Source organism: Neoarius graeffei, chromosome 13 (assembly GCF_027579695.1).
Source record: "Neoarius graeffei isolate fNeoGra1 chromosome 13, fNeoGra1.pri, whole genome shotgun sequence".
Lineage (NCBI taxonomy): Eukaryota > Metazoa > Chordata > Actinopteri > Siluriformes > Ariidae > Neoarius > Neoarius graeffei.
In genome coordinates this window covers 28,090,075-28,111,657 of record NC_083581.1, presented here as the reverse complement: position 1 = coordinate 28,111,657, position 21,583 = coordinate 28,090,075, and the positions used below count along the sequence as shown (strand labels likewise).

Here is a 21,583-nt window from a genome sequence, read left to right as displayed (position 1 = left end):
CTTTATTATTGTATCATGTTTGTGATCCGAGTTTGTTCTACAGAACAAAACGTGTGAATGAGTGCTCATCCAAGACTGGTGATTCCATACTTTTTGCCAGGGGTTGTAGTCCAGTGAGCCATGGCTCTGTGGAGAGTGAATTATTTCGTGGTGTTTGTTCTCACCTCATTTGTCATGGAGATACACCAAGGCAAACACTCGGCCTCTGTGTGAAGAGGAACCCGTGCAGCAGCTCTGCTCTTACGTTTCACAATGATTCTGTTCATAACATTTATCATGAATATAATACGGATGGATTTAGCAAACATGCGCCAAGTCTTGGAGGGATTTACAACACAAGTTGTTAGTCGGAAGTCTCGGTTTAAGCTTCTTCCTTTTTCCTGACTTTTGCCTTTCCTTTTCAGGCTGTCGAGGTGCTGAAGGCAGAGCGTATCGGACACGGCTATAACGCGATCAAAGACGAAGCGCTCTACAAACAGCTGCTCGAACAGAATATGCATTTCGAGGTATAAAATGCTGAGCTTCTGAGGAGGTTGCCGGTTGTTTTTTTTTTAAAAATATATTTATATTTTTTTCTGTTTAGATTTGAAGGCTTGAAATTAAAACCACAGGAAACCACCAGAACTGCAAAGTGATGAGTTAGCGCAGTATTCTTTGGTCACAGGTTAAATAATGGCTCATTTCCCAGTAACTAAGGACACATTAGCACATAAATATGTATAAACGATATATAAACAATCTTTTGGTCGTAAGGATTTTGGTAGAAATGTGAAAATTGTGAAATGACGTTTTAGAAAATACGTTTAGAAAATGTTTTTTGAACTTTCCTCAAACAAAGGGTTAAAAACAAAGTGCTTGGTCTTGAAATGCGGAAGAGTTTGAAAAGCCTCCCAGGCGAAGTTCCTTCATGAAACTGAGTTATCTGTATACATGCACACACAGTACCAGTCAAAAGTGTGTACACCCCAATCACTCATTCATAGGTTTTTCTGTATTTTGACTTTTTTTTTTTTTTTCTACATTGTACCGTAGAGCAATACTGAAGACATCAAAATTAAGAAATAACATCTGGAACATAGATGGAATTATGTGGTAAACAAAAACTAGGTACCCTATGGGTGCATGTGGCTACTGCTTATAAATAAAATTGGTTTCGGATTCCATGTCCATACGGTAAATATAGCACATGTATACATGTTATCAATAGACCCCTTCGCATGTTTGTAAACAAACCGACCGTTGCCAGGATGCGCGCGCAGCCTGGACTCGGAAACAATGGCGCTGCCCATAGACCGGCGTTATGAGCTGTCAGATTTATGCAAAACAATTGTCGTTACAAGATCGAGAACGCTACATAAATAAGTTAACTCTAACAAGTGGACATCGCCTACTGGATCCGCATTTAATTAAAGAGTGGACGGACGATGTTAGTAAGTTCCCTGGTATACAATGGCCAGATATATACTCGTACCTTATTGACAAGACTTCAGTGTACACCCACGAAAAACTTCGTGCCTACAAGTCTTTAGACGCATATGATTGTGCGGGCATGTACAGAACGTGTTTTACACTGAAATTGATGAAAACATGCTAACAATATTCATTACATTGTGTAACTATGACCCAGCTAATCAGACAAACGTTACCAAAGTATTTTGCTACATCAATAAACGAAGACTAGAAAGAATAAAAAAGAAAGATTTAATAAATAGCCTGATCTTACCTGTGATGAAGTGGGCGCTGCAAACCCATGCATTTTTGATGGTGCTTTCATCCCAGTCTACATGTTTGATGGCTTGTAGTCCTAGACGTCGGCTTTTTTTTTTTGGAATGGGTGAGATCTTGCTGGAATTCTGTACATTTTAACCAGGGCTTTGAACCAGAATTTTTTTCCAATTGGTTCGTTCCGAACAGAAACGGAATTTTAACGTTTCCGGTTTTGGGTTCCACCATTTAAATAGACATTCCCGAACCAGTTAGAACAAAAAAATTTCGTTCCCGGAACGGTTAATTACGTTCCCTGTCAGCTGTTTAACAAATGGCTATAAAATTATGTCTCTGTCTCATCCAGCTTAAGCCAAATGTAGGCTAATTCTATTACAACCTTCATTAAATAAGACAAGAAATAATTCAAAACAATTATTATTTCAAATGTTGGCGATTTGGATTCTCAGTATGTCTTCGCATCTACACAAACAGAAAAAGTGCCAAAAATGAAAGAGAATTCGTTTAGTGTGTTACCAAAGGCTAGTCAGGCCCTATGCATTGATAGGCTAACAGAGGTTAATGTCATTTAATGTTCGCGAGCCTCTCATTAACGTGGACAAATATATTATCGTGTTTGAAATTGACGTTTTTGAATAACGATAGACTGCAATATTTACCTCTTATTTAAGATGTGGAGACGTGATAGTAGTCCACCCTCCCGCTCTCTCCATTCAGTCAGCGAACGTCACACAGGAAGTGAACCCCAGCGGGTCATAGACACTTGCGCAGGAGAAGAATGACTTTTTTATTTGTAGGCTACGGAAACTTTGAGGAATGAAATAAAAACCGGTATTAACCGGTTACCATTATTTTTAATAAGCGTTTCTGTTCCGGAACATGAAAAATAATAAAGTTTCTGGTTTCGTTTCTGTTCCATGTGAAATAGAAAAAGTTCCCGGTTTTCGTTTTCATTCCTTGAACCGGTTCAAAGCCCTGATTTTAACCCCATCACTGCTACGATTCTGACACCCGACAACACAACTAGGCATTTCTTCCAAATATTTCTTCTCGTCTCTACCGTCGCTGAGTCTTTTTTGGGTCCAGGCTGCGCGCGCAATTTCCTCTTACGTATGAATGACGTTTACTGCAAAGGGGTCTATTACACTCGCCTCATCTCTTGCATCACCAAGCTGTGAGCAGCATCAGGGCTCGTAGTATTTCGTCACCAATTTTGTTTACTGTGTTTTGTTCAAAGTACAGTGCTGTGAACTATATTTTCAAAATAGTAAGAAAGCACTTGTTCATGAATTGTCTTAGAAGCATTATTTAGTACTAATGAGCACATTTTGTTTCACAAGTGTAGTGTAAAGACTCTCAAAATGAAAAAATTAAAGCGAATAGCAGAAGTTTGATATCGACTTCTGAATATATCTGCCAAAAAGCTCAAAAAAACTTACAAGACCTTTCAGAAGGACCAAACAAAAGCTGTGATAATCAAAAGGTCAATTTTCTTAAAATGAACACCACTTGCTTGATATCGAATCAGTAGCCTTGGCGAACCATGGGGTGAATTTCGTTTATCTTTTTATCTCTGCCAATTATCTTCCGATACTGCGAAGTTATAACGAGGTTTCTCTTATTTCGTTTCTGGTTCTGATTGGTTCCGAAGTTTATCAAGAAGTAGAACAGGTAATCGAACTTGATCAGGATAAGTGCTGATTGGTTACGAATTTTAGCTATTGTTACACTCATTCTTACAACACGTTAGCACACTCATTTCTTGTATACCTTTTGATAACATGAGATCAACTGTTCGTATCGCAAGATCACGACCCGCCGTTCTGGTGATTGTAATGCTTATGCGTATGTGCAGTGCACTATTGTTACACTCATTCTTAAGCCCGGTGCACACGGGCGATTTTCCGTCGCGACCTTTTGATGCAAGCGAAAAATTGCTGTGCGCGCAGATGTTTGCGACGGCAATTTTTCGTTGCTTGCGACAGATCACAGGTATCAAACATGCTTGATATTTTGCGACAAAAAAAAAAAAATCGCCAGTCGATTTTGACTTGTTGAAGAGATATTGCCGTGTGCGCGTGTTTTTGCGATAATGAAGCGATCTCCTCCAAAGGCTAAGCCAATCCCTGCCCGTGAAGTAGTCACGTGATTTCCTTTCATCCAAAAATCGCAATGCGGTCGCGACGAGAAGTCACCGGGCTTTACATTCTTAAGGCCAATTTATGCTGACAACCCAGTCCTCGCAGACGGTGTCGCAGATAGCGTCTGCGTAGCCCCCCCACCTTCGCAGACGCTCTGCGCGCACCTCCCAAAAATTGTGACCACCGCAGAAGCCTCGCAGACAGCGTCGCAGACAAGAGGGCTCTGATTGGTCCACTCTACATCCGCTGTACACGCACTTCCGCTTCCCTACTTTCCCGGTTTGGTTTGTTTTCACGACCGGCATTTTTAAAAACACGAGCGAAGATGGAGCAGCATGAAGAGCGGTTGATTTGAGGAAGTACGTACATCTATACGACTCCAGTTCTAGTCATTATAAAAAAAAAAAGTTCTAGTCATTATAAGTAACCGGAGGATAAACACTCCACTAACCACACCCACCAACTACTCCTAGCAACTTCGCGCCCCCTTGTGTTGTGGCGGTGAATAACATCGCGCACGCCTCTACTCCCCGCTCAACGATAAATTACAACTGTCTGCGAAAAGCTATCTGCGAAAGCCTTGTCGCAAGAGCATGCAGAGGCCTTTACAACACGATGACATAGTGGCTCCTGCCTCGCTTCGCTTCTATGAGGCAGCAGCCACAAAAATGTTTCATATTTTAGTTTCTTCAGCGTATCCAGCGTTTGTTGATGACGCTTTGCGCACTATTGGCGTTATCTTAACCAGCTTCATGAGGTAGTCACCTGGAATGCTTTTCATTTAGCAGGTGCCTCGTCAAAACTGAATTAGTGGACGAGTTTCTTGCTTCTTAATGCGTTTGAGAGCAAATAATACAAATAATAAAATAGCCCTTTTCCAGCCACAGCTGTAGTAATCCATACATGTTACGTCATGAACCGCTCAACTAAAGAGAAAGGACATCCGTCATTACTTTAAGACACGAGTCTTTTAATTAATAAAAAATAAAGAAAAAACATTGAATTAGAATTAGGAGGCGTGTCCAAACTCATGACTGGTACTGTACGTTCATTAAAAAAAAAAAGTTTTCAGACTGAGGTTTAATGTGACGTTGAGCTCTACTCTTATGGACCTAATGTTCAGAATTATTCCAAGATGTCGGAGTTGAAAGAGGAGGACTCCTAAAATAAGAGGAAAATAAAAGCCTGTGAGCTGGTGTCATAGCGCCCCCTGGTGGAAACTGCAAACATTAGTCTACTATCAAACTCTTCTTACAAGTAGATGATTTACTCACCTCCCCTCTGTCCTCCACTTTTTAGTAGTTTCCCAGCTCGAATTGGGTTTAGAGGGAAACACTCGTGTACAGGATCAGGGTTGTGTACTGAAAGAATGTGCTAGAAATCGATTTTTAAATTGCACTGACTGCAGTCGTTTGTGTTGTAATGTGACTCGGCTAACTTCTGTGTGCCGTTTCAGACATGTCCAATCTCCAGTAAAATCACAGGAGCTTGTGATCCAGACTTCACGAAGCATCCACTCATCAGGTAAATCAGACTCCGGTGACCTCAAATGCACTTTCAGTAGGCTTGGCGGCGCGCCGCTGCACTCATGAACCTCCCATACGCTTGCATGGTTGTCAAGACAACATGACGTCACACGTCAGAGACGTAAAACTTTGGCGCTAGCAGACGACTGTGACAATTTGTAAACAAACATGGCTGCCAGGTTCACTTCGTTAAATACGGAAGATTTTTTTAGAGAATTTTGAAAGAGATGCATTGAACACCCGAAAGGAATGTATAATAATAATAATAATGGCTTTTTTTCGTGGTATATCAGATATATGGTGTCTTGCAAAAGTGTTCAGACCTTTTATTCATTTATAGTTCTTTAAGTAGTAAGAAATTTTGGCTGTGGTATAAGGGGAATAAAAGCCTTCAGGATGTGCTGTCACTGGAAAACAATCCAGGTGTAACAGGAACAGTAATCCTGCTGTTTTTATTTTTTTATATATATATATAATATATATCCCCAATACGGGGCGGCACGGTGGTGTAGTGGTTAGCGCTGTCGCCTCACAGCAAGAAGGTCCGGGTTCGAGCCCCGTGGCCGGCGAGGGCCTTTCTGTGCGGAGTTTGCATGTTCTCCCCGTGTCCGCGTGGGTTTCCTCCGGGTGCTCCGGTTTCCCCCACAGTCCAAAGACATGCAGGTTAGGTTAACTGGTGACTCTAAATTGACCGTAGGTGTGAATGGTTGTCTGTGTCTATCTGTCAGCCCTGTGATGACCTGGCGACTTGTCCAGGGTGTACCCCGCCTTTCGCCCGTAGTCAGCTGGGATAGGCTCCAGGTTGCCTGCGACCCTGTAGAACAGGATAAAGCGGCTAGAGATAATGAGATGAGATATATCCAATACATGTTCCTCCAGGAGCAGATTAAGTGTAATGCTGGAATAAAATCAGATACAGTATCTTGCAAAAGTGTTCATCCCCCTTGGTGTTTGTCCTGTTTTGTCGCATTACAAGCTGGAATTCAAATGGATTTTTGGAGTATTAGCACCATTTGATTTACACAACATGCCTACCACTTTAAAGGTGCAAATTGTTGTGACACAAACAATAAGATGAAAAACAGAAATCTGGAGTGCGCATATGTATTCACCCCCAAAGTCAATACTTTGTAGAGCCACCTTTTGCTATAATTACAGCTGCAAGTCTCTTGGGGTATGTCTCTATTAGCTTAGCACATCTAGCCACTGGGATTTTTGCCCATTCCTCAAGGCAAAACTGCTCCAACTCCAAGTTAGATGGGTTACGTTGGTGTACAGCGATCTTCAAGTTATATCACAGATTCTCAATTGGATTGAGGTCTGGGCTTTGATTAGGCCATTCCAAGACATTTAAATGATTCCCTTTAAACCACTCCAGTGTAGCTTTAGCAGTATGTTTAGGGTCATTGTCCTGTTGGAACGTGAACCTTCGTCCCAGTCTCAAACCTCTAGCCGACTCAAACAGGTTTTCCTCCAGAATTGCCCTGTATTTAGTGCCATCCAATCTTTCCTTCAGTCCTGACCAGCTTTCCTGTCCCTGCAGATGACAAACATCCCCAGAGCATGATGCTGCCACCACCATGCTTCACTGTAGGAATGGTGTTCTCAGGGTTTGTGCCACGCATGGCGTTTCCCATGATGGCCAAAAAGATCAATTTTAGTCTCATTTGACCAGAGAATCTTCTTCCATGTGTTTGGGGAGTCTGCTACATGCTGTTGGGCAAACTCCAAACGTGTTTTCTTAAGCAGTGTTTTTTTTTCTAGCCAGTTTTCCATAAAGCCCCGCTCTGTGGAGTGTACTGCTTAAAGTGGTCCTATGGACAGATTCTCCCATCTCTGCTGTGGATCTTTGCAGCTCCTTCAGTGTTATCTTTGGTGTCTTTGTTGCATCTCTGATTAATGCCCTCCTTGCCCGGTCTATGAGTTTTGGTGGGCGGCCTTCTCTTGTCAGGTTTGTAGTGGTGCCATATTCTTTCCATTTTGCTATAATGGATTTAATGGTGCTCCCTGGGATATTCAAAGTTTGGGATTTTTTTTTTTTATAACCCAACCCTGATCTATACTTCTTGACAACTTTGTCTCTGACCTGTTTGGAGGCTGCTTGGTTTTCATGTTGCTTGCTTAGTAGTGTTGCAGAGTCAGGGTCCTTCCAGAACAGGTTGATTTAGACAGACATCATGTGACAGGTCATGTGACACTTTGATTGCACACAGGTGGATCTTAATCAACTAATTATGTGACTTATGAAGTGAATTGGTTGGACCAGCTCTTATTTAGGGGTTTCATACGAAAGGGGTGAATACCTATGCACACTTCAGATTTCTGTTTTTTTTTTTTCATTTTAATTATTGTTTGTGTCACAATAAAACAACAATTTGCACCTTTGAGTGGTCGGCATGTTGTGCAAATCAAATGGTGCTAACCTTCCAGAAATCCATTTTAATTCCAACTTGTAACGTGACAAAACAAGACAAACACCAAGGGGGGGTGAATACTTTTGCAAGACACTGTATTCTAATTCAGCTGCTAGTCATCAACTCGTTCTATATCATGCTAGCTGAATGGACTAGATCTGATATACCATGAAAAAAGCCAGCCAATATTATTTAAATATTTAATTGCCTTTTTTTTTTTTTTTTTAATCTTTATACATTTTAAGGAAACAAAACTAACTGGCTATTTCATCTCCTGACAACTTTGCTGCCAGAAGTGCTGACGAATTGCTTTTAATTGTGAAACTGTTTGAATGGATAAATATAGCAGTTAAAATTTTCACTGATTCACAGATCAGTCTCAGTATTTATAATTCAGCTACCGTGTCACTTAACATGACTTGTAATGGGAGAAAATGAGGATGAGTACAAAACTGAATCAATATAAGAATCTCTCTCTATCTCAGAAATCTAGCACCACGTTTTTTTTTTTGTTGTTGTTGTTTTGTTTTTTATTATGCATTTCTCTTTGTTGCTCTATACCATACCTGTCAACCCTCCCGTTTTTCCCGGGAAATCCCTTATTTTGACTTATTTCCCACTGTCTTCCCATTTTTTTTTTTTTTTATTTTCCCGAAAATATCCCGTATTTTGACATTTATATAAAAGTCCCGTATTTTCACAATATAAAAAAGTCGGTAGGTCCAGAATTCATGACACGCCTCTGACAGGAGTTTACAGCAGGAAGTCGGGCCATGAATTCACGTCCCCGCCCTCTCAGGCATCAGTAATTACATAACTACGTCCGGAGGCGAGGCTGAACAAGTGATTAGGTCCAGTGTTGCCAGATTGGGCGGTTTCCCTCCCAAGTTGGGCGGTTTCAAGTGCATTTTGGCGGGTTTTGAACATATTTTGGGCTGGACAACATCAGCAGTATCTGGCAACACTGATTAGGTCTGAGGTCAAGATAGCGATGCTAATAGCTAAGAAAAACATTAGCCTCTCTTTCTTTGATGATTTCAACAAGTGCGTGGCTGGAATGTTCCCAGACCCTTCCATCGCAAAGAAATTTTCCATAGGGAAAACGAAAGCCTCCCAAATAATCAAAGGTAAGCTACACATGTTTACATTAAGTATGTCCTGGCTAAGACCTCATAAATAGCCTAGTGTAAACTAATTGGTGTATTAACTGTTTTATCCACTCATTGTCTATTTTATTTTCTATCTGAAACTTACCCATTTTAAATCACTCTTGGTTTAATATCTTATATTACTCTTTATCTATCTATCTATCTATCTATCTATCTATCTATCTATCTATCTATCTATCTATCTATCTAGTGTTCCGAGGCCATGACTATGGTAAAACCATAATAAATTGCAATGGAATTGAATTTATTGACTGGTTATACAATGACCTTTCTTATTTTAACATAAGATACGTATTTTAGCCCTTAATTTGGGAAATAACTGGTACCACTGAAAGCAAATAAAAATAAATGTATAGTTTATTCACAAATGCACTCTATAAACCATATTGAGTTTGGGTCTTGGCTATCACCAACATGCACCAGAGTACAGGAAATCACAAATACTAGATAGAAAATTACCCCCCATTCAACTACACACCCACTTTTGGTGAAGGGTATGACTTTCCGAAATTTTCCCTTATTTTGAGTTAAAAATCTGGGAAATATCCCTTTTTTTCAAACCTCAAAGTTGACAGGTATACTGTATACCTGGGAGTCCCAGTGAGAGAGGTGTGGCCTACTCACCTACTAAAGCTAACACTGAAATACCCAATCACGTTACATCGCATGATAGACTCTTGTCTTTTTGTACGCAGGTTCAAGGAAGACAAAGCAAACTACTCCCTGAACACGGACGACCCTTTGATTTTCAACACCACCCTGGACTCCGACTACCAGGTCGCGAAGCAGTACATGGGCTTTACTGAGGAAGAGTTCATGCGGCTGGTGAGAGACTGATCCCCCCCCCCCATTCTTTTTACAGAGAAAATTTTTAGTACCAAATCTACAAACAGCTTCGCTTCCTTATGGGTAAGAAATATGTAGAGCAACCAAAAAAGCTTTTAAAAGATGATGAAAAAAAAAATTTTTTCAAAATCTTTTGTAAAGAATAAAACATGGCAGAGCATCTAGTTATAGGAAAATAATCAACAACAGGGTGTTGCGACGCAGGTTAATCCAAGACTGAGTTACTGCTCGTCCGTGAAGTTGATCGTTTTTAAACGAGTGCACTTCCTGAAGTGCTTTGTTGTTCTTCTACCACACCAATTTGCTGACACAAATTATATTTTATTGACTTGTAGTGATGTGTCATGTGGGAGAACACACACACACACACACACGAAGTTAGTTCCTGTTATCACTTTATCTCTTATAGAGAATAAAACCTGCACCTGCGAACACAGAAAACACAACCTGCTCTGTCCTTGCTGGAAAAGTTACCTACTGTTCCAAAATACGTACACTGGATAAAAGTCGACGGCACATCTAAATAAATATCTCCTGACAGAAAGCATCGCTTTAGTCCGAATTAATGATGCATTTCTTTGTTTAAAACCTGAGATTATTGCGGTGCACTTGTCAATAAGGTGCTAATTATTACTTTTTTTTTTTTTTTTTTTAACAGAAGAAATGTAATATAATAATATAAACTTGTGATTTGGATTACAGATGGCCCTACTGCCAGAGCTGCTGTTATTTAACAATTATTCACTGTATTTAAAAAAAAAAAATTTTATTTCAAACTTCAAAAACAGCATCTAAATGTAATAAAGGTGCGGCGCGGACTTGTCGCTTATCTACACCGAGTCACATAAAATCCTTTGTTTTGAAATCGATAAAATAAGTCTCAATCCCACCTTACCTTTGAATAGTTTTAGACCAAACTTCGTAGCATCTTTAATGCTTCTAGGAACAGCGTTTTCTTTCATAACTTCTAATTCTTCTTCACTTACAGTGGCAAAGCGATCAGCCGCCATTTTGCTGAGTCGCTCATCGGGAAATAGTATAAATATGGAAGTGATTTATAGGAAATAGCATGCACGGATTGGTTAAGTAATTCGGGCTATTTCTCGATAATCGCCTCGAGTGACTCGGCAAAATGGCGGCCGATCGCGTCATCACTGTAAGTGAGGAAGAATTATAAATGAAAGAAAATGCTGTGATTGGCCGCCATTTTGCCGAGTCGCTCGAGGCGATTATCGAGAAATAATCCAAATTTCTCGACCAATCCGTGCATGCGATTTCCTATAATCACCTCCATATTTGTACCATTTCTCGATAATCACCTCGAGCAACTCGGCAAAATGGCGGCCGATCACTGTAAGTGAGGAAGATTTACAAATGATCAAAGAAAATGTTGTTCCTTAAAGCACTAAAGACGTTACAAAGTTTGGTCTAAAACTATTCAAAGGTAAGGTGGGATTGTGATTTATTTTTATGTGACTCGGTGTAGATAAGCGGCAAGTCCACGTCACGCCGTCATTACATTTGGATGCCGCTTTTGAATTTTGACAATTTAAAAAAAAATAATAATAATTTTTTTTTTAAATAATCACCTGTGTATTTATACTAAAACAATTATCCACCTCAGGCTCAGTGAATAATAACTTCGACTTCGTCTCAGTTATTATTCACCGATATTCACTTCACCTTCAGCGAATAATTGTTAAATACTCCGAATTTCTCAACCAATCAGCATGCACGATTTCCTCTCATCACTTCGTTATTTATACTATTGAAATTTTCTTTAAAAAGCTCTTATTATACACAACTGAAGAAATTTTCACTTATGACATTTCGATGTCTTTCTTAGCTGACATCTTGATCACATCTAACGCTTGGCGTCTCTGGCCACCGCCGGATGGTGCACGTGACGTAGAAATCAGCTGATCCCATGTATGGCTGAGTTGATATGTCCCTACGTCCCGATTCATGCAGCAGTCTGTCTTCCGGATCCATACAGCCTCTGGTCTGCCTGTGTACCTCCCTATCGATCACCCTAACCCCCTCCCAGGGGTAGGGACATACCAACTCAGCCATACATGGGTTCGGCTGATTTCTAGATCACGTGCACCATCCGATGATGGCCAGAGACGCCAAGCTTTAAGCCTAGGTCACAACCGGACATACGATTTTTTTGGCCGTGTGATTTTTGGCGTTTCCCAAATTGCTGCATTTTTTTTTTTTTTTTTTTTTTTTGGTTCATGGAGAAAGACGCATGTTGGCCGTAAGTTTGTCTTGCAACCTGAAAAAAATGTAAGCGCCCGTAGAGTTTGTTTGACATGACAAAGAACCTCTGCAGCCGGTCTGCGGCTCGAAAATCAGCATGTCACACGCGCGCCCTCCGTGCGTTTCTTGCGTTTTTTGCACGTAGACCGGCCGTAGGAGCACGTACGGCCGGTTGTGACCGAGGCTTTAGATGTGATCAAGATGTCAGCTAAGAAAGACATTGAAACGTCATAAGTAAGTGAAAATTTCTTCGGTTGTGTATAATAAGAGCTTTTTTTTTTTTTTTTTAAGATTAGTAATCAACCAACTGGATGAAACTTTTCGAGATTTACTATAGAAATTTAATCAACACCTTTTGACCAATCAGGAATTCAGCAGCGCTTTTTGTGTTGACGTTCTTCATCGGTCGGCTGCGTTTGAGCACTCGACTGCAAGACGTGTCCAACTGTCTCGATCTTGGGCAGTGCACGCGCTGTTGTCCTCTAAGAAACTGTTGTTAAGGTCCGTCCATTCCTGATGTTAGTGAGAGAAGGATCTCTGCAGTCTCCCATGGGGGGGTTGGTGTTTCATACAGTGTGTTGATGTTGACAGGTTCGCGCTTCTCCACACGCAAAATGCAGCCAAGGAACTTCAGCTGACGCGGGGGGGGGAATGTATTGCTTTTTTTTTTTTTTTCTTTCAATTTATCTATTAAAAAATAAAACCTCTAATAGAGCGGCGGCTACAGTTATCGACAGTCCATAATTATCGACACCTTTTCAGCTTTACCAATAAAAAACAATTTTACAAAGGTGAGTTTCAGTTTCAACAGTTATCGGTTAATTAATCAACCGGAAGACCCGCCTCGCCCTTTGATCTTGTCGTCTGATGACGCAGCTCGTTATCGGAGATGGAATTTTTTTTTAGCCCGATCAGCAATTTGAGGAAAACCCGGACGTCATCATCGCAGGTAAGCATGGTGGAAAGATCATGGACATGTTTTTACTCATCAAATTCACCGATATTTCATGATCTCTTTGTCGAAACCTACTTTTTCGTACTCTTTCATTTGACAGTCGCCGTTTTGTACCTAAACACGCGTTTGAGAAGTCACGTGAGGTGTCGATAATAGTGATCACTTTCACCGGTGTCCACCATTATCGACACGCTGTGGAATTAAGCGACATTTGCAACGGTTATGTATCGACCTTTTGTGTAACATTGTTGAAGTAGATTAAGTACTTTTAAAAAAAAAAATAAAATAAAAAGATTGCTGTGATTTTTATAATAACTTTTTTTTTTTTTGATTCGTAACAGAATGGAATGTTTATAGAGTATTTGGAATCCTATTGCGATAAATAGAATTAGAGAATTAGACCAGAATTAAATTCCTAACATATATTTTTTTTTAAAAAAACCGCACATGCTTGAGATATTCAGATTTTTCTGTTCCATTCAGAATTTTTTTTTTTGGTAGTTTGTTGTAAATATCTACCGCATATTACAATATCAGTAGACATTTTATATTTTGGTTCGAGGAACGACATGCGACCTTTGACCTGGATGTTCATGCGGTTACAATGTCAACTGCCTAACATTTATTGGTAAACTACAAAACTAGAAATTAATACAAACAACATTTAGAATTACTTCCTCATTTACATAAAGCACCAACATCCATGTATTTATATAAAAGATATTTTGTGGCCCTTTTCCACTACCCTTTTTCAGCTCACTTCAGCTTGCTTCAGCTCACTTCAGCCCGACACGGCTCGCGTTTCGACTACCTCAAAACAGCACGACTCAGCTCGCTTCAGCCCTGCTTAGCACCCAAAACTCGCACGGTTTTGGAGTGGGGCTGAAGCGAGCCGAGCCGAGTGGGGCTAGGGGCGTGAGGAGACACTCCCCTGTGCACTGATTGGTGAGGAGGAGTGTCCTCACACGCCCTGCGAGCACGCTGGGATCTGTAAACCCGGAAGAAGAATAATTACGAATTACGAGAATTTCTGAAGCCTTATGCGCCTCGCCTCATCTATACGCTCTTGCCAGTATCTGTTGGCGTTGTCGGTGACAACAAGCCACAGCACCAAGACCAGCAACACTAACGACTCCATGTCCTCCATGTTTATTGTTTACTCTCCGGGTCGTGAGACTACCGCTTAAAAGGTCACTGATGGCACTGTTTGCGCCGCCTAACGACATCACGTGATGTCCACCCACTTTCGCTAACTCCGCCCAATGTGTCCACCCACTTCCAGCCAGCACGGTTCAGCGCGGTTGTAGTCGAAATGCAACTTCAACAGCCCCACTCAGCTCGACTCAGCCCAACTCAGCTGCGTTGGTAGTGGAAAAGCGGCATTGGACTAAATATAAGTCTACATAAAACAAATTTTAAATAAAAAAACCCTACGGTTTGTTAACACCACATAAAGATTATTTTTTAATAAATCATCTGGATGTCGATAATTTTGGAACAGTGTCGATAACTGTGGACAAAGGTGTCAGTAATTGTAGAACAGTGTCATGTGATCTGATATGCTAAGTAATCAGGAATCAACTCCCTCCCCCAGTGGAAGTTTGAGTATTTATTCATGCACAATTTACGTATTGAAAGTCTTTTCTACTTTTGCAACGGCCAAAAGATCGTTAAGGTGTCGATAATTGTAGCCAGGGCCGGTTCTGCCTTAATCTGGACCCGGGTGCAACATCGCGCAACCCCCCCCCCCAAAAAAAAAACCACACACACACCAGTCTAAATCAGGACAACCATCACATAACTATAAACATTTTACATCAACTATTTTAACTAAATGGGCTATAATAAATAAGCCTGCAGCCACGGCGGGCTGCCTTAAAAAGTAACCATTTGTCCTACCTTAAAACTGTATGCGTCGTGTCTTGGCTGTCGCAAATCTGGTGATGTCTTTGTAATCCACTTGTCTTGCAGTTTGGTTTTCGATTGACAATACAGCCAATGCAGACAGTCTTTCCTGGGACATCGTTGATCTTAAATATGTCTTGTACAACATATGTTGCGGAGATAGTCCCTGTGTCCTCGATTTCTTCTGTTCGTCTACTAAGCCAAGAAGTATATACTCGTTTTGCATTTTCTGCCTCCTTTTTTGTATTTTCGACCCTGCGTTTATTTTCTTTCCTTTTCTGAAAACCCGATTTGTGTCCAGACATTTTGTTCTGCTACCAACGAACTAACTCGTCAGGTCTCGTCTCTCGAGCCCGCGATGATTCCCGTGGGAAGGGCAACAATTGATACATTTTTACAAACAACCAATAAACAGCCAATAGGGAGGTTGCAACGTTCAGGCTCTCCTTTGCTCACAGACACTCAGTAATGCACTTATTCAGGAACAGAGAGAACTCTTTATTTTTTATTTTATCTTATTTTTTGGGGCCCCTCTCCACACCAGTCCCGGGTGCAAATGCTACCGTTGCTACCCCTCCAGAACCGGCCCTGATTGTAGCCGCCGCTCTACTAATAGAATGAAACTTAAAAGGATGATGAAAGGATCAATCACAGTATGGAAGATAATCTTACTGTTCGTTTTTTTTTTTTAAACAGAATATAAATGCAGCCAAGTCATGCTTCCTGCCCGAAAAGGAGAGGAAAGACTTACTGAATCAGCTCTACGAGGCCTACGGCATGATCAACGACACCAGCTTCTAGCACACGGAGCCTTTCTGATGATACAGTCCCACAGGAATCTCGTAACCACGCCTTTACTTCAGTAACCAAGAGCACTCTGGTTTCTCTTTCAATGTTTACTCTGCAATAATTAAACACCACTGCACATTTTTTTTATTTCTGTATAATGTGTGAAAGAGGTGCATCAAGTCACGGACTTAAACCACTTTCTCTAACGGTGTAACTATTGGTGATAAAATACTGAAATGCAAATCCTTCTGCCTTTGTGGTTGCAGCACACACTCCATTACAGGTCTGATGAAGTACGAACAACTCAGTGCTGAGTTTCCCAAAAGCATCGCAGCACAAAGAGCATCGTTAAATGGTCAAGCGAGCAGCACAATGAACTGTCTCTCTCTCCTAGTTAAGACACTCTTGGTGTTGAGAAGCTTTTAGGAAACCCACCGCTGATCATTTTATTAAAACCATCATATGGCAATACAAATTGAAAAAATTAGAAAGCCGGAATTAGGATATGGATTGCGTATTTCTTTAAGATGTTAAGTTCAGAATTATTGGCACCCTTGGTAAAGCGTGGCATGGTGTGCTGTGCAGGGTTCACACGGGTATCCGGTCTTTTCGCACACAAGTCCTTTCGCGCAACTCTCATTTCAATGTGGAATGGTCACAATCCTCAAAATAAAATGCTCTTCTTTGTATAGCAAGGGGTTTATTATGATTTGTTTAGGGATGAGAAGCCGGAATCACTGTCAAAAATTAAACTTTCGTTTTCTGCTGCTCTGGATCAGGTGTTGACGAGTTATTCCTGAAACGGGATGGTGGTGTAGCGGTTAGCACTGTCGCCTCACAGCAAGAAGGTTCTGGGTTTGAGCCCAGCAGCCAACGAGGGCCTTTCTGTGTGGAGCGTGGGTTTCCTCTGCGTGCTCCAGTTTCCCCCACAGTCCAAAGACGTGGTTAGGTTAACACAGGGCAGCCTTGGTCTGAAGTGCCCTTGAGCGAGGCACTGAACCCCCAACTGCTTCCCGGGTGCTGAAGCATGGCTGCCCACTGCTCTGGGTGTGTGCGCGCGCTTATTGCTTCAGATGGGTTAAATGTAAAGAGGAATTTCACATGTGATGAATAACATTTTTCTTCTTCTAAAATCCGATTCTTTGGTGTCTTTGGATATTTGTAATTAAGTTATAAGAAACTTTGAATTGTGAGCACCTTCATACATCACTGTTACTTCTGATCAGATCACAAACTCCACTAACTGTCAGTAATTTACAAAATACTTCACTGGGGAATTATGTCTCTTGTCCCACTTGACAACCTGTGTGTTGCTGATTTAAGAGTAAAAACTTTCTCAAAATGATTAAAAGTCCATTCCATTTAATAACGCACAACTGTTTTCGTACGTATTTGACTCATAAAGCCACAAAGTGAAGCTGTGTTGATGAGGCTACAGAAGAAGAAGAAGCCTTTATTTGTCACGTGTATACTCAGGCACACAGTGAAATTCAACCTCTGCATTTAACCCATCTGAAGCAGTGAACACACACCCGGAGCAGTTGTGGGTTAGGTGCCCTTGCTCAAGGCCACTTCAGCCCAACCTCAGCCTAAGGCCGTCCCATGTTAACCTAACTGCATGTCTTTGGACCGCGGGGGAAACCGGAGCACCCGGAGGAAATCCACGCAGACACGGCGAGAACATGAAAACTCCATGCAGAAAAGCCCCCGTCAGCTGCTGGGCTCGAACCCAGAACCTTTTTGCTGTGAGGCGACAGCGCTAACCACTACACCACCGTATCAGCGAAAAGAAGCCAAATATCCATCAAGCATCTTTAAACATGATCAGTAAGTATTTATAATAAAGCTTAAATGTTCTTACAACTTGTGCGAAAGGACGTTTGTGGAAAATGACCATAAACCCTCACACGGGTCATGGAATTTCTGGAATATCACGGCATTTAAAAAGTCTATTCCAGAATTGGAAAGTCGGCGGATCGGATCTTTTTTTGGGCCAAGTCATGGAATATCAGGGAATTTTGTTTGCAGCGTGTTTTAAATTTTTGCTGCCGTTTATCAAAATGGAATCTCTTCCATGCAGTACTGTGTTTTTGTTTTTCTTTATCAGTTTATTTCTACTATGTTTAAACTTTTGTTTTATAGTGCAAACGTCTGTGGGCGAGCAAATAAAGCTAGGAAATTGACAGGTTTAAAATACCGTGACTGGATTTTATGTGCTTAGGACGAAGGTGGCCTGTTTTCCCGTTGATTAAAACTCATGGAAATTCAGCGTGTTAATTCAGTGCCGGGGCTGTTTGCTGGTGGATTTGGGGCTCTTGTGAAGATTACTGCAGCAGAATATTTCAGCCCGCAACCTTGTTGTCTCTACCAGGAGGTTCAGGCTACATCCACACAGCAATGAGATTTTTTTTTTTTTTTTAAATATCGCGTCCACATGGGCAACAGATCAGTAAAATATCAGGTTCATATGGCAACGCGAAGCTTGCTGAAAACGATACAATACACATGCCACACCTCTACGTGCGCTGTAAGACGGTCCCATCGGAGACACCAGAACAATAGAAGTAGACGCATGCGCATAAACCCCTTCTTCTGTAGCATCAGCCACATAAAGTTTTGATTATTAATCAGTAGCGTAAAACGAAAGACGCGGAAAGAGGAATGAACGGGGGTAGATGGAAGCCGGTACGCCAACATTCTGATATCCTCCAGAATTCTTTAATGGTCCGGAATAAATTGAATGCTACACATTGATGGATTACTTTGTTCTTCTATGCCCTTTTTGAGGAATGTATTGTCGGACTTAAACCAACATCTGAAGAGGTGAGATCGCTCCTTTTTTTTTTTCCTATTTTTGCTGGCGGGATTGTTTTTGGAAAGCGCACGGTCGGTGCGCGGTTTGGTACTGCTTCCGCAGTGTTTGGACTAAAGACTCTGCCCTAAGGGCTATTCTCTCACTCTCTCACTTTGCACCATTACACAATAAATATTCACAGTGAAAATATTTTGCAAGTGTGTTTCATGAACCAAGTTATAGGATTTGTTGACAACTTGCATCGAGTTCGTTACACTTTTACCCGGCGTGAAGCACTGACAGTCATGTGGTTGTGACGTCATCGTAAACAAATCCGTTCTACTCATCCAGATGACTTCGCAACGGCGCCGTTGCCAGATTTTTCCACTCTGGAACCCGTTCTCAAAAGATTTCGTTTTGGGGCACCCAAAACGCCGGTGCCGTGTGGACGCCAGGCCGAAACGATAAACAATTTTATCAGATTCACCTGAATCCATTGCCGTGTGGACAGGGCCTCAGACTTGGCCATTGATAGAGCTTTCAACAAGGTGATGAGCCAAAAAGACTTCCCTAAACGGTGCATGAAGTCAGTCTTTTACAATGACCATCTCAGTCATTTAAACCCGACTGGAAATGCGGACTGTAACCCCTCTACCACACGGCTCTCTCAACCTGTTTAGACATTGCTGGAGTCGTCTTTAAGATAAGATATTCCTTTATTGATCCCCATGACGGGAAATTCGGATGTTACAGCAGCTCAAGTACAGAGGAAATATAGATAAATGCAGACTAAGTAAAATAGAATAAAAATAGAACTAAATAAGGATGATTGCTCGCAAGACAGCAACAAACAACAAGACTTGGTCGTGGTACCACATCCACTAGTGGCGTAAAGCCATATAAAAATGACAATGAAGTGGGGTAGCAGTAAATGTTCTGCAGTAACTGGTGGAACTGTAAACAGTAAAAGCGCAACATGTGATGAGGTACATGATGATAGTGCAGATTTTTTTCAAAAAAAGATAGCGCTGTGCCAATCGAAAAAGACCATATATACAAAACCTATACATGTGTGTGCTGTGGCAGGCATCAAAAAATATTAACTGTAGCAGTACTGGTAATTGTGAAACTAGAGAAGTGCTCTATTTGAAGAAACGTTTAAATAAAACTAAACAATGTCCCTGTAGCTTAAACCTTCACTTACTGCATGTCGTGTTCTTTTTAAGTCTCGGGTACATGTAAAGAAATACCGTCGACCAAAAATGACTTAAATAATGAAATGTTTCAACATTAAAAAAAAAATACTATAAACAGTAAGAGATAAATAATGAAAAAGTCAGTATTTGGTGTGAGACGACCGCTTTAGAAAAAAAATAGTACTCTCAGGTACAATGAGTGCAGTTTGATAAGGAAATGAGCTGTAGGTTTTACTGAGCGTCTTACAGAACCAGCCACAGTGACGCAGTCTGGACACTTTGTCACACTCGCTTCTTAATTTTGCACCAAAACCCAGTAACCTTCTTTTTTTTTTTTTTTTTTAATCTGAAAAGTGCTCTCTTGTGTAATATGCTACTCAGATACAAACTTTTTTTTTTTTCCCTGTAACATTAAATTTTGTTTGAAAATGAACATTTGGTACTCAATGTTTTTGTACTGACCCGATAATATATTTGTCGTAAAATAGAAATCTATAACAAAGTTTGTATGAAAAAAAACGGTAGGCCTAATACTTTTGAAGATGTATGTTCTTATTCTATCCACATTCACTGGATATGAGCAATCGTGCGCTCTGATTGGCTACTCTACTACCAGGATATCCGCTCATATACCATGAGGAGAGAAAAACAAAATGGCGGAGTGTGTTGCTGAACCAACCGAGGACGAAATAAAAACTCTACTTGAAAATAAAACCCCAAAAAATACACAATAAAAGCAACAAAATATGGAATGAAAGTATTCAATGGTAAGAACGCATCTTTTTTTTTTCAAGAATTATTATTGTTAGAGCATTATTCACAAATTGCTACCGTCATTTCGCCGGTTTGTTTACATTCTAAACGGAACTGATTTTGTCAGGCGTTTTGTATAAAGTTTTTATTTAGCGAATTTGCAAAAAATAAAAATGCTCTGTTTCCCAAAATCCAGTGAATGTGGAGAGAATAAAACCGTTATTCCACTCAATCTGGTCGTACATGGCTTATCGTCAACTCGGTGCTATGCGCCTCATCGGCTGTCAGCTCATGTATGAGTCGATTTCGTGGAATAACGTAAATAAAATATTAATTTTTGTGAAGGGTGCCAATATTTCTAGAGGGTAGTGTACTACAGTATATCAGTTTAACATGTGTCTAATAGAGGTTGGAGAGTTAAGATCTTTTTTTTTTTTCCAATTGTTTTTACTCCAGATTGTTGTGAAAATGAATCCAGGCTTTGAGCGCCAGCAGGCATTTTTTAAATGCGTTAATTATAATATTTTTATGCCTTTTTAATATTCATGTATGTAAATCTTCTTTTTTTTTTTTTTTAAAGAAAAAGGAAAAAAAAAAACCACAAGATGTGCGTTCTGAAATATGTAGAATATTTGCTTCATTTGAAGGCAAGGACCCGTGCTGTGGGCCGGCCCTCATTTCTGCTTTCTGTGGATTCCGATGTGTAATGCAATATAACAGTGATTTAATGTGATTTTAGCATTTATGAATGATTAATAGCTATGATTTAATACAGAACCTGCATTTTTACACCATTACATCCATTTTTCCAGGCGTGTCTTTGTGACCAGTCAGAAGTTTGTACACCCCTACTCTACTCATGCATAGGTTTTTCTGTATTTTGTATCTTCTACAATTCTGAAAACATCGAAATTATGAAATGACAGATGGAACATTTATGGAGTTACATGGTAAACAAAAAAGTGTTAAATACTAATGCATCTCAAAAAATTAGAATATTGTGAAAAAGTTCAATATTTTCCATCAGTTATTTAAGAAAGTGAAAGTGTTATATATTATAGACTCATTATCTCATCTCATCTCATTATCTCTAGCCGCTTTATCCTTC

At 40.5% G+C, this 21,583-nt stretch overlaps 1 protein-coding gene across 1 annotated transcript in view; it reads left to right on the top strand.

Moving 5' to 3' along the window:
* Window positions 1-21,272, top strand: part of ada (adenosine deaminase) — a 112,652-nt gene extending 91,380 nt beyond the window's left edge. Inside the window, exons 8-11 of the mRNA XM_060937448.1 lie at window positions 405-506; window positions 5,323-5,390; window positions 9,671-9,800; window positions 15,640-21,272. Coding sequence (XP_060793431.1) covers window positions 405-506; window positions 5,323-5,390; window positions 9,671-9,800; window positions 15,640-15,744 — 405 coding nt within the window. The 3' untranslated portion in view covers window positions 15,745-21,272. The remainder of the gene's footprint in view (window positions 1-404; window positions 507-5,322; window positions 5,391-9,670; window positions 9,801-15,639) is intronic.
* The last annotated feature ends 311 nt before the right edge of the window (window positions 21,273-21,583 follow it).